Here is a 12,968-nt window from a genome sequence, read left to right as displayed (position 1 = left end):
TCCGGGTGAAATTGCCAGCCCTAAGCAGAGGGTGAAAAGTGGCTGAAAAATGAGAAAAAGCTCTATTCCAAATAGAGTTTTTTTTTTCCCTATTTTTCATCACCATCTCTTCACCCGTGCCCTCTCAATTCTCTCCCCCTCTCTCCCCTTTTAGCTAACTAATATTCCATGAAAAAAAAAATCATGGTTGCCAAACTCGGCCTTTGCAATTTTTGTGGTTGAACATTGACGGCCAAAAACTACATACACATGACAGTTCAGTTTCAATGACAAAAAAAATAAAAATTAATGGTCATTAGTATTTTACAATTCTTGTGAGTTTTGAACTATTAGAATTTCAAAGATAGGCCTAAAAAAATGGACGGTCAGGATAAGGGCCAAACTAAACAAATGGTGGATCATGAAAAGACAAGAATACCTTGTTATTTATCGGATAATTGTGGGCCTGACCGCTGATTGTAATGTTTGGAAAACACGTGGATGGAGATAGAATTGACGTGTCTTCAATTATACGTGTCCCATCATCTCAGATGAAAATCATGAAATATAGAATGTAGGGTCATGTCCTTCACTAGAAGTTATATTTTTGGTCACATCTCGCAGCCATGGTTTAAAATTTCGGTTTCGGTAACCGTTTTGGACCCCACCAAAAACTGAAATTTGGCAATTTGGTTCCAAATTCATGACTGAAATTTCAGACCGGAATTTTGTTACACTTTTTTTTTTTAATAAATAATGTCATTAAACCGAAATTTCGGACCGAAATCCGAAATTTGGTAAATGGCGAAAAATTGAATTTCAGAAATTTTCGGTTTCTGTCCCCACCGGTATCCGAAATTTCGGATTTCGGTCGAAATTTTATACCATCCTTGCAACTACCAATAATCCTTATGTTGGTTAGTTAAAACTCCAAAGCCTGTTGCTAGCTATTCAACCTTTATTGAGCATTTTGTTTGTTCCTTCTACAACGCTTCTTATTTTAAAACTCTAATTTAAGGGGTGGCAATCTTGATGAAGGAGATTTGCAGAGCTCTAGATCTCAAATCTTGAAGATGAATCAAACTCTCTTTGTTTTCTCCGGATCAAACTCTCTCTTTTGTTTCAGTGAGAGTGAGGCTTTTTCCCTGTTAAAGGGTGGTGGCCTTTTTCTACACCTGAGCAAGTAAAGAAGAGTGTGAGGCAAAGAGCCACATGGGAATGGGACCATAGTAGTTATGGGTTGGCAAAAGAGCAGTGGAAGGTCTAGTGGTTGAGTGGCAAAGCGTTGGGTGTATGAACACTGGCTAAGTAGAAGTGGACCCAATGTGCATCACTCTCCTAGCCCAGGAACCAAATAAATACATTATTTAGAGAGAAAAAAAAAAGAACCAAAGAAAAGCTTTTGAGGGAAAAGCCATCAGAGTATAAACAAAAGAAAGCAAACAGAGAGTTGTGGATATAAAAAGGATGGAAAAGAGAAAGAATGAAATCAGCAAAGAGAAAGTTGGTTGGTGGTTGTTATAATAGTAGATGGAGGAAGGGCCTAGAGGAAGAGCCAAAATGTACTAGGCAGATGACAGTTTTAAATGCCTCCATTTTAACATTAAATTACACATGTATACCCTCAACTCTCTTAAGAAAAAAAATGCTGTTCAGTGTTTAATCCTAACCCTCTATAGATTGGAGGGTTAGGATCAACCTATGGAAATAACTTTTGGAGTACAACCTATTTAGTCTGTGGCCCATCCAATGGATGGTTTGGATCATCCTATGGTGCGGGCTCCGTACTTTTGGAGTGCCCTCATCAAAATACAGTAGTGCCAATAACATTTCTCATTAAATGGTGTAAGCCCTAGTCCTTATTTTTCAAAAAGTACAGTACAGACGGCGCAATAGGATGATCCAAACCGTCCATGTGATGGGCCCCAACATAAATAGGTTGTGCCCAAAAAAATCATTTATATAGGATGATCTCAACCCTCCGATCTATTGAGGAACTGCATATTATGGAAACCTCTATAGATCGGATGGCTGGGAACATCCTATGGAAATGATTGTTGGGGCACAACCTATTCCATCACATGGACGGTTTGGATCATCCTATGCTGTGGTCCGTACACCATATAAAATCTCGTAAAATAACATAAAAGAGAGTCGGGTCACGTGCTGGAAAAAAGAGAGAGAGAGAGAGAGAATAATGGCACGTACGTAATTTCATGAAAGCGAATGAAAACTAGAGGTGCCAAAAATTCGAATAGTGGCATATGAGTAATTTGAGGTTGATTCAAACGTATTTAGCAAATCTCGCTCTAGGAAAAGAAAAAGTGAGACTTCACTGAAACCAAGAGAGAGAAAGAGAGAAGAAGTGGGTCTCTAGTCCGGTCTTTTCTCCTTCTGTCAAAGATCATTCATGGCGGAATCGAACGAAGATCAAGGGCCGATCCCAACTCGGAAAACCCTAAGCCCGATATAAATCGTTGAAAATCGTTCCTTTTAGCTCAAAACTCTCGAACAATCGTTGTTTCACATAACAAGGTAATGAGATCAGCTACTGATTTCAGGTGAATTTCTAGGTTTTTACAGTTTCAGGTGTCTCGAGACTTTGAAATCGCCTAAAATTTGAGCTTGTTGCTGGAAACCTAGGGTAAGGAAGGAAGGAAGGATAATAGAGAGGAAACAGATGAGAGGTATTTTTTTAGGTGATTTCTCTCTTCTTCTTTTTTTAGGATTTTCAGGTGAATTTAATTGTCTAGCTTCTTAAAAGCACTGAAAATCTGATATTAGATAGAATCTAGGGTTAAAAGTAGGAGAAAAAGAAATGGAAAGTTAAGAAGTAGTGATTTGATAGTGGAAAGAGAGCGGAGAAAACGAAAATCGGTTTTTGAGTAAAGTAGTGTCAATTTTTTTGGATGTTTTAGGGTTTTGGTTGCGTTTTCTACTGATTTACACCTCTCGAGCTTTAAAACCAGGGAAAAATGGGCACGCGTAGAGCTTAGAGAGATTGGAGAAAGGGGAAAAGTAAAATTTGGATGCAGGATTTCTGCACATAAAATGAAAATTGGCTTTTGAGTAAAGTAGTATCAACTTTTTTGGATGTTTTAGGGTTTGGGTTGCGTTTTCTACTGGTTTGCAGCTCTTTAGCTTCAAAACCAGGAAAAAATGGGTACAATTAGAGCTTAGAGAGAGGGGAGAAAGGGAATAGTGAAATTTCCATGGAGGATTTCTCCAAATACGCCCATAGTCCAGTCCATTTGGCAGTTGCCAGGCGGGATTATGCCTCCCTGAGACGCATTGTCTCTTCCCTCCCCTGTCTCGCCAAAGCCGGCGAAGTCAACACTGAATCTGAATCGGTTGCCGCCGAGATCCAGGCCGACATTGTATCGGCTTCTATCGATGTCCGTGATAATATCCCCAACCGCGAGACCCCGCTCCACCTGGCGGTCCGTCTCCGCGACCCCATCTCTGCGGAGATTTTAATGGCAGCCGGGGCTGACTGGAGCCTCCAGAATGAGCAGGGATGGAGTGCCCTTCAGGAGGCTGTATGCACACGCGAGGACGCCATTGCCATGATCATCGCTCGGCATTATCAGCCGCTAGCCTGGGCCAAATGGTGCCGGCGTCTCCCTAGGATTATCGCTTCTGCTGCCCGCATTCGTGATTTTTACATGGAGATCACCTTCCACTTTGAGAGCTCTGTCATCCCATTCATTGGTCGAATTGCCCCGTCAGACACTTATCGCATCTGGAAGAGGGGTTCGAATCTGCGAGCAGATATGACCCTTGCTGGCTTTGATGGGTTTCGCATCCAACGATCTGACCAAACATTCCTCTTCCTCGGCGAGGGCTTCTCTTCAGAGGTTGGTAATGTAGCTTTAGCTCCTGGTTCTTTGATTGTTCTTGCTCATAAGGAGAAAGAGATCACGAATGCTCTTGAGGGAGCTGGTGCCCGGCCGACCGAGGCTGAGGTTGCCCATGAGGTCGCTTTGATGTCTCAGACGAATATGTATAGGCCTGGGATTGATGTCACCCAGGCCGAGCTCATTCCTCATTTGAATTGGCGGCGGCAGGAGAGAACTGAAATGATTGGAAGTTGGAAGGCCAAGGTCTATGATATGCTCAATGTGATGGTCAGCGTGAAGTCTAGGCGGGTTCCTGGTGCAATGACTGATGAGGAGCTCTTTGCCGCTGAGGACGATGAAAGGATGGTAAATGGAGGGGACCGCGATGAGGAGTATGACAATGTATTGACAGCTGATGAGAGGTTGCAATTGGATTCGGCGCTTCGAATGGGGAATTCAGATGGTTTATATGAGGATGAGGCCAATGCTGGTTTTGAATCCCATGAAAACAGTGCTGGAGTTCATGAGAATGGTGGATCCAATGGTGTTTCCAAGGAGAAGAAGAGCTGGCTTGGTTGGAATAATAAAAAGGGAACAAAAAGTGCTGTTGATGATACTGAGGACCCGAGGATTCTGAAGAAGTTCTCAAAGTTGGCACCAGAAGGTAGCAATCATAAATTGGTTGATCATCAGAGATCATCATCTGAATTTGCGAGGGGGGATGTGGCAGACAGTAAGAAGGGGAAAGAGAAAGGCAGCAAGAAGAAGAAGAAGAGTGGAGCCACAAGTGAGTCTAAGCATGAGAGTGAGTACAAGAAAGGTTTGAGACCTGTTCTATGGTTGACACCAGACTTCCCTCTGACAACTGAAGAGCTATTGCCATTACTTGACATCTTAGCGAACAAGGTTAAGGCTGTTAGAAGACTTCGGGAGCTGTTAACTACTAAGCTTCCTCATGGAACATTTCCTGTCAAGGTAATCCTGGATATGCCTTCTTGTCTTACATTTATAATATCTTATCACTCTGCTTTTCTTCCTCTTGTTACAGTTGAGTTTTTCTTCATTACTGTTAAGGGTTTGGTTTCTATACTCGTTAGTTGTTCTCAAGGAGAAATTCTGAAGAAATCTGCATTTTCACCATTTTGGGTTTATCATGCAGTTACAAATTTTGGCGGGCTGTGCTGTTGGCCAGTTCGTGTTGCTGTTGCTTAGGATGTCCTTTTATATGCATGTAACTGAGCATTTGTTTCCTATTCATTCAACTGTATTTTTTAAATCTCTGTATAGGTCAACTTCTTATAGAACAACTAACTCAGTGATGCACTTACAAGTTATGCTTCAAAATGACTTTCCTGTGGTAAAAAAAGAACATGTGGTTATATAATGTAGCATAATTTATTTTCACATATTAAATCCACAAATTCTTTAGTTTGGTAAAAATAACCTTTATGTAATTTTGTATAGGTATGTGGGTCAACAGAGACAAATGACCCTTCTATGTTTTCCTGTATACACACCACTTATTGACTGTAGGAATCCTCTTATCAGTTTCAGTACTTAGACTAACTTTTGTTCTCTTACATGTGCTTAAATTTGCTAAAGGATAATATGTGAAAATGATGACAAATATTAAATTGACAAAGAACTGGGACACACTGTACAAGTTTAGACTCTCCAGTGCACAAGAAGCTGCATGTTGATTGAAGTCTAAAATAATAAACAAGAGGTATCAATCTCCCCAAGGACCCCAACTAAGATTTGGACCTACAACCAGTAAGCATATGGCCCACTGCTCTACCATGGAGCTAGGGAGGAACAATACGAGATCAGATCTCATAGAGTGCCACATGTAGGCCAACCAAAGAAAGCTATGGAGGTACAATAGGAGATCAGATCTCATAGAGTGGCACATATAGCCCCTCTTTTTTGGGTTGAATACTCTCACTTTTCAATTATTCAACCTCTTAATTTGGTCAAGATAAAAACATGTTCTTTGTAACAACAAACGATTTTATTGTTTGTTTATTTGGTTGCTCTTTATTCAAAAAGGTGTTGGATTGTATTATTTTAGATGCAACAAAGGCATTCTACTAGATCTAATGCGGGAAAGGGAGCAATAAAGCAGTATGGGAACGAAGGCATTCTACTAGATCTAATGTGGGAAAGGTAACATAAAAGTATCCTGGGAACGACGCTGAAGTCTATCTTGCCAGAGAGACGATTGTGGCAGCAGGGGCTAGAGGGAAGAGCCTACATATGGGAACATATGGGAGAACTTGGAGATGAAAAAACCTAGGGCACAACAAATGGCAAAAACAGGGAACGAACTGGTGGAAAAAAGGAAGGATGGAAGACTGGATGCTGTAGATGCTCGATTATAAACTTTTCTTTTTGTGTTACTCGCTTTTAGAGAGCTCAAGAAATGTTGGAATCAGAGAGAAGGTGGCCAGCCTCCAATCGTATCGCTAGAAATCGATTGTTGTGCTTTCTAAGAGAGGGGAAACACTGATGAAAGGAATTGGGGGATCATGGCATTGCCAAATGGTCATTCAAGGAAGCCGTGCAAATTAGGAGTAAGTTGGCACCGAAAATACAGGAGATCCAATTTGACATGTAACCCGATGAAATGATCTCCCAGTAGAAGAATTCAATAAAAAGATGAGGTTGTTTTATCCAACTGGCCGAAAAAACATGAACGATTCATTGCTTTATCCATAATGATCACCAAAGCCCCGTTGTCTTTATAGAGCCACACATAGTAAATTTCATTCATCGAAGACAACAAAATGGAGTCAAGCCTCTAATTTAGTTCTAGAACATCAATAAGGTTGGAAAATGTGGTTATGAGATCCAAATGTTTCATTATAACATTATAGATTTCTGATGATAACATTATAGATTATAAGTTCCAAGTATCTCTCACAATTATGCTTAGAACAACCATTAGATGAGTGTCTTACAAAATCAATGATGATAACATTATAGATTTCTGAATTATGGCCTTTCGTAGTTGCTGGGATTCAAAACAACTTTAAAAAGCTGACAGTTGTGATATGATATCCTTATTTGCTATCATATCACATCACAAGCAACTATAAACAAAATCAATTCGTAAAGAAAACCATCAAGTATTGGCCAAAATATGCAAATAATCCCCAAAATATATGCACTTTAAAAATAGTATGGAAAAAGAGTGGGTCCATTGGCCAGGCCATTCAAAAAAAAAAAAAAAATGGGTACATTGACCCGTCGAAAAACCCTCCATTCGGGCCTCAAATCAGCCCCACAAGTGTGAAAACTTATCCAATCAGTTGGTCTGGGCGGAAAAACTGGTCCTTGATCAGGCGGTGGGATGGTGTAGCACCAAACGGCGCCTGCCGCGTTCTTTACACTCGTGATGCCCGGTGGCATCACCATGATACATGCAACCCCCAATTTTTCTCTCTCTCGGTCATGGATCCGGATCCTAGTGGGGTCGGGCAATCAGATCAGGCCCGGCCTACTGGTCCCCCCCCTCCCCCCCCCTCATTTTTTTTGTTTCCTTTTTTGGCCAATCTTCAAATTGCCGCTGTCAAAGATATGACCGTCGGATATCCCCCAAAATCTATGGGGAGGTCCATTGGCGACCGACGATCATTACATGCTCTCTGATCGCCGATGCCAGTCTGATCGGACAACAATCAAATTTCTGATGGATGCAGCATATGCTCTATAAACTCATAAACCTGAATTATTATTTTTTATTTTTTCATTGCTTCCAACCTTGCTATGATACCAATTGTGAACCTCTAATGTCTTATAGGTCCAATCTTAATGATCCTTGGCCATTCAAAATTATAAAATCACAAGTAATTCAAAAGAGATCCAACTTACGAATAGCCATGGATTTCTAAGTTTTCTGGTGAGATTTTAGGACTTCTATTCTTTTTCCTTGCTTGAGTTCTTGAGCTCTAATCCTGCTCAAGATTCCCATTGGCCTTCTCCCTTGCACCATCCTAGGATGATGGAGAACAACACACTTGGATACGGAGAACTCACTTTCTGGCGTGTGTAAGCTTATGGTGTGGGAAGAGGGAACTTGGGGTGGTTTCATAGATGGAATAAGCTTCCATCAAGCTTGTTCCCTCCCAAGAACTGTTCATAACTCTTAGGTTCTTAATTTAGCTAGTTGCTAAGTATGAACTCAGCAACTTTCCCATATCTAAATTGCAAGTTGCCAAGGGTCTAATGGATCTTGCACACATTGCTAATTCTTGTGATTTGTGGGCTACATATAAGGGCCACAAGAGATCGGAAACATTCTAACACGATTTAGCTACCTCAAGGTTGCGATGAAGATCACTCTTTAATTGAGGAATAAGCCTGATGCTGGATAGCCATAGATGTCCAGTGTCATATTTTGAGGAGGTTGAGGGTTTCATGGGTACTTCCTTCCCGCCTCCATGACCTTTTGGGTTGTTGGTCCTTTACTCCTTGGCTGAGGAGAGGGAGGATCTTATGGAGAGTGGTATCAGTAACTACCATCTGGGTCCTTTTTAAAGAAAGGAATGCTCACATTTTTAAAAGCTCTGCCAAAGGTCCTACTTTCATCTTCTCGAAGGTCATATCGCTTTTGATCTTTTGGTGAAGGTCTTCCCTGAGTTTAAGTTCATATCGAGAACGACCTTAGACGGAATTGGAGGGAAGTATGTTATAGCCAGGAGAGGGCCGAGGCCCCATAGGTTGGCTCCCCTTGACCCGGGATTAGTGAAGCTGAATTTTGATGGATCGAGCATGGGTAATTGGACCCTCTCGGAATTGGGGGCCTGCTCAGGGACGAGACTGGCTCCACTTGGTTTGCAGTGTGCTTACTCAGGCCCTATAGGGGTCTCCATTTCCAATGAAGTGGAACTAGGGGTTGTGCTTTAGGGTGTAAGGAAGACAACCTAATGACTTGGGCAGACTAATTATGGAGAGAGACGATTCAAAAAATAAATAAATTTGGAGAGAGACTCTTGACGTCATTAGGTGGATGGATGGGAGGCAACCCCACCCATGGTGATTCGCAAACACAATTAAGGAAATTCTTGATCAGGTAGGGGGTATCCGGTTCGGTTTCAGCACGTTAGAAGGTCGGCCAATCTAACGCGGATCAATTAGTGTGAGCAGCGGTGGAGAAGGCTCGTTTAGAGATCTTTGACTTCCTTCCCCCTAGAGTTTCCTTTGCCTCTGCTTATTTTGTTATTTAGTGTGTTTTGCTTCTCTCTCATAGTGACCATCTCGCATTCTTTCTCTCTTTTGCTTTAATGAAATTAACTATCATTCAAAAAAAAAGAAGGAATAAGCCTGATGCACCTAACCACAACTTAATTACTCTAGCAACTTGCAGAAGTGAAAAACTTGGAACCTTAGCAAGTCAAGAACTGTTCTTAGTCATCATAGAAGTAGGTAACAAAAAAAAATGTTGATGCAGCTCCAAAGTTGCTTGAGAACGAGCAGAAGAGTAGAATACATTAGTCACCTGAAAATCAAACCTCCAGTTAAAAATTAAAGCTTCAGTGCAAAAGTACACCCAATATAGAGCTTGAAATTAATGCCACAACCCTGTATCAAATGTCTGTTTATGTTCAAAGTTTTTCTTCTTGTAAATTGTGGTCATTACGTGTCATTCCAAAAAAGAGAACTTTCTGCTGAAGTGAGTTAATCACTGTTTCTCTAGGGGATAAACACTATTAGCCCCTTATAAAAGAACAACAATGGTAACAGTACCTGTAGTTTTATGGATATGGAATTGAGTTAATCACTGTTTATGTTAACCACTGTTCTCGTTGGCTGTTGATAGCTTTCTGGAAATTGTAATAGCCTTTAGCAGCTAATTAGAAAGCTATAAAATAAAGAGTAAAGTACCATTATGAAGACAAGGGAGTGTGGATATCATTTCCTTTAAGAATATTCTTTTTGCTTTTTATTCGACACACTTTTCCTTATCATCTAGGGGCAGTCTCTACATTGCTTGATGTGTACAGTAAGAGATTGGATATAGCAAATTTCCTCCATGTTCTAATAATTTCTGATCCCTAGTTTTTTGGTATCATGTTTCAGTAGTCTATTCATCAGTGAAATCCCACAAAATATCCGGTAGGCTCATTAATTTCATACAAATTCCCTCCAAATTTAATCTGTCAGTAAACTGGGGCTTACCTATTCATGAATCATTTCAGGTCGCCATCCCTATCGTTCCAACGATTAGAGTTCTTGTAACTTTTACAAAATTCGAAGAGCTTCAGCCTATGGATGAGTTCTCCACCCCTCTTTCCAGCCCTGTTCATTTTCAGGACACTAAATCTAAGGAATCAGAGTTATCATCAGCATCATGGATTTCATGGATGAGGGGGAGTCGTGGGCAGTCAAGTGACAGTGACAGCCGGTGTGGGAAGGACGAGGTCGACCCGTTCCACATACCATCGGACTATTCATGGGTAGATGCCAATGAAAAGAAGCGGCGCATGAAGGCCAAGAAGGCGAAGAGCAAGAAGGGTAAAAAACAGGTAGCCAGAAGCACAGAAGTCCAACAGCTGAGTGATGGTTTTGAAGAGTAGAAGCTCAAGGGGAATATTGTTTATTTGCCTTCAATTCTACAAGAGGAATAGGAGGTAAGGGAATTTGACTGGACATCGAATATGTTTTTTCTTTGTTGGGGGTGTGATGGAAGATTTGAGAATTACCAGGTGATTTACTTGTTGATTAGATTAGAAAGATATTCAGCCACTCTTGTATTGATGTGATGTGAGATTAGAGAGGAATCTCATTTTCTTTTAATTTGTTCTATTTTTCGTAACTTATTTCATGTGTATTGATGCCAATGATTAGCTAATTGTTGTTGTGCTTTTACACGGATTCTTTTGTTGAATTGAATTTTAGTAAGCCCTCATCACAATAACCTACTCAGCATTTCATCCTTGTCGCACCTTCATTTACTGCAATATCTCTTAAATTCAATTAAATGTCACCCTGTTTTTATTGGAATTACTTATATCAATAGATGCAAAGTTCATAAAAAACCACTAAGGCTCAAATACAACGCTTCTGAAGCAAAGATTATGATTAGGGTGTGATGATGAACTATGGCAATTCAATCAAAGTGTGGTTTCAGGCTTTAGTTCCGATTGTAGTACTTCCAGGTTAATCAACATTCTGCTATTTCAAACTTCAACAATAGCAAATTTAATATTAGGGACCTCTTTACTGTTTTTACTGACCTGAATTTCCATGCAAACTTCACCTCGTTGCTTATTGTCTATCTAGATACTAAAGTCCTGGAGTTATCTAATCTTATGCTAAGATCGTAGCTGAGAATTAGGAAATTATTTTCAATGCATCGACAGACTGACTTTTATCCAGTGGGGCATTCCTTTAAACCCAATTATTTACTGATTCAGAACTTGGAAGTTCTTCAAAACAATGAAAATTCCAAAACTAAGAGCCCATCGGATCAGAAAAGCTGATAAATCAGAAATTGAGGAATAATGATCCCGATTTTAATTAGAAGATATTCATTTTTTTTTTAATATTTATGGTCCACCTTACTGAGATGCATCTCTGAATACCATTCAGATGAAAATTTCAAAAGAACGAACTATGTCCCATTTGTACAATGCAAAACAGAGATTGTATGTAAGAAACTGATGAACTAGACGATTGATATGGAAAACTTGAGGGCTGATTTGAGACTAAAAAGAGAAAAAAATATGTATATCTCAGTTAGCTTGAAAATTAGGAACTTGTTTCTGTTTATGAAATTAAATGTAATGAGAGATTATATTGGTACAAAATTAGAGGTACAATTGGTTGAGGTGACCCTGATGAAGGGGTTAGCCCGTGTAGCAAAATTCTTAGTGATTGGAGCTCGAGCTCCATGGGTAGCACAGCTTCTATGACATAGACAAGAGAGAATTGGGTTGCACCAGTGGGGGTGCAGAAAGATGTCTTGTAGGCTAAGAGAGTTGAGTAGAGTTTAATGTCAATTGTGACCAGATTCATTGACGGTCTTAGTGAGGATACTACTAATTATTAGATATTTTGGCTTGATCTCAATGTCTCAAGGGTGGTATGTAGTAGAATATTGATGGTGAATGTTATAGGCGTTGCATAAGTAATCAGTATGTTGATTTTCAAAGGAGGTGTCACTATCAGTGATAATAGATTCAGGGATGTCATAGCGACAGAGAATGTTATGTAATGTTATGGTAGATGAAACTGACGATTGTGGGACCATTGATTTTCTTAGAGGGGCCGCTTCAACCTACTTAGTGTAGTAATCAGTTGCAGTGATGATAAATTTGTAGCCATTGGAAGAGGCGGGAAAGAGATCGATGAGGTCAAAATGCCCAACGGCAGAAGGGGTGGTGATTTATATTTGATGTTGTTCACGCCGAATCTCCTGTTCATTTTCTCATGAATTGCTGTCCCCTGTCACTCTGTGCTTGTTTTCTGTGTGGAATTAGAATGTTATTTTCTCTATTTTATGATAATTGAGTCTCACTTGTTAAAAAAAAATAAAAAAAATGATGATCGAGTCTTGGATAAGTAAAGATAAAATAAGATAACGTAAGTGAGTTAGGTTTTTTTTTTTCCTTTCCAAATTAGAAAAGAGAAACTCTTCTTATACCCCCAACCGGCTTGTCTATTCTGCGACAACAAAGCTGCATTTCATATCACTGCTAATCCGGGTGAGGGTATTATCCTCGGTGTGCTCTATCTCTGTCCTTACCCTAGCTTAGTAGTTGTAGTTATACGTTGATATCTTTTTAAGCCTACGAGTGCAGATCAGCTTATGGGTCTCAGCTTGTGGGTTGTTCGCCTCCGTCTTCCGAAATGCCTTTCTAGATATAGGATTAGCAGACGGCAAGTAATGGGTCATCGGGTAAACCCATGTGATCAATAGTGATGCTTAACATGGAATCATCCACCTCCCTCGTAGATGAAATTCATTTGCAGTTTCGATCTCAGCTAGGCCCTTTAAATAATGATTGCCAGTCGGTTTGAGTTTATTGAAGGTTTTCAAAAACATTGGATGTTTCCAAAAGGAATTTGCAAATGCATCTCAAAGGAGATTATGTGTTAAAGCATGGCTACATGCCCTGGTGTGAGCTTCTTGGATAACAGTGCGGG

At 40.2% G+C, this 12,968-nt stretch overlaps 1 protein-coding gene across 1 annotated transcript; it reads left to right on the top strand.

Moving 5' to 3' along the window:
• The first annotated feature begins 2,299 nt into the window (after window positions 1–2,299).
• LOC143860687 (uncharacterized) lies at window positions 2,300–10,688 on the top strand. Its single transcript, XM_077371466.1, has 2 exons — window positions 2,300–4,793; window positions 10,019–10,688. Exons 1-2 carry the CDS (start codon window positions 3,192–3,194, stop codon window positions 10,394–10,396), a joined length of 1,980 nt encoding a protein of 659 aa, XP_077227581.1. The 5' UTR covers window positions 2,300–3,191; the 3' UTR covers window positions 10,397–10,688.
• The last annotated feature ends 2,280 nt before the right edge of the window (window positions 10,689–12,968 follow it).

The sequence above is a fragment of the Tasmannia lanceolata genome, unplaced genomic scaffold (assembly GCF_043159265.1).
Source record: "Tasmannia lanceolata isolate RefF3 unplaced genomic scaffold, GAP_Taslan_0.1 ptg000037l, whole genome shotgun sequence".
Classification (NCBI taxonomy): domain Eukaryota; kingdom Viridiplantae; phylum Streptophyta; class Magnoliopsida; order Canellales; family Winteraceae; genus Tasmannia; species Tasmannia lanceolata.
Note: the sequence above shows the minus strand (reverse complement) of the source record. Positions and strands in the feature narration are given on the sequence as shown.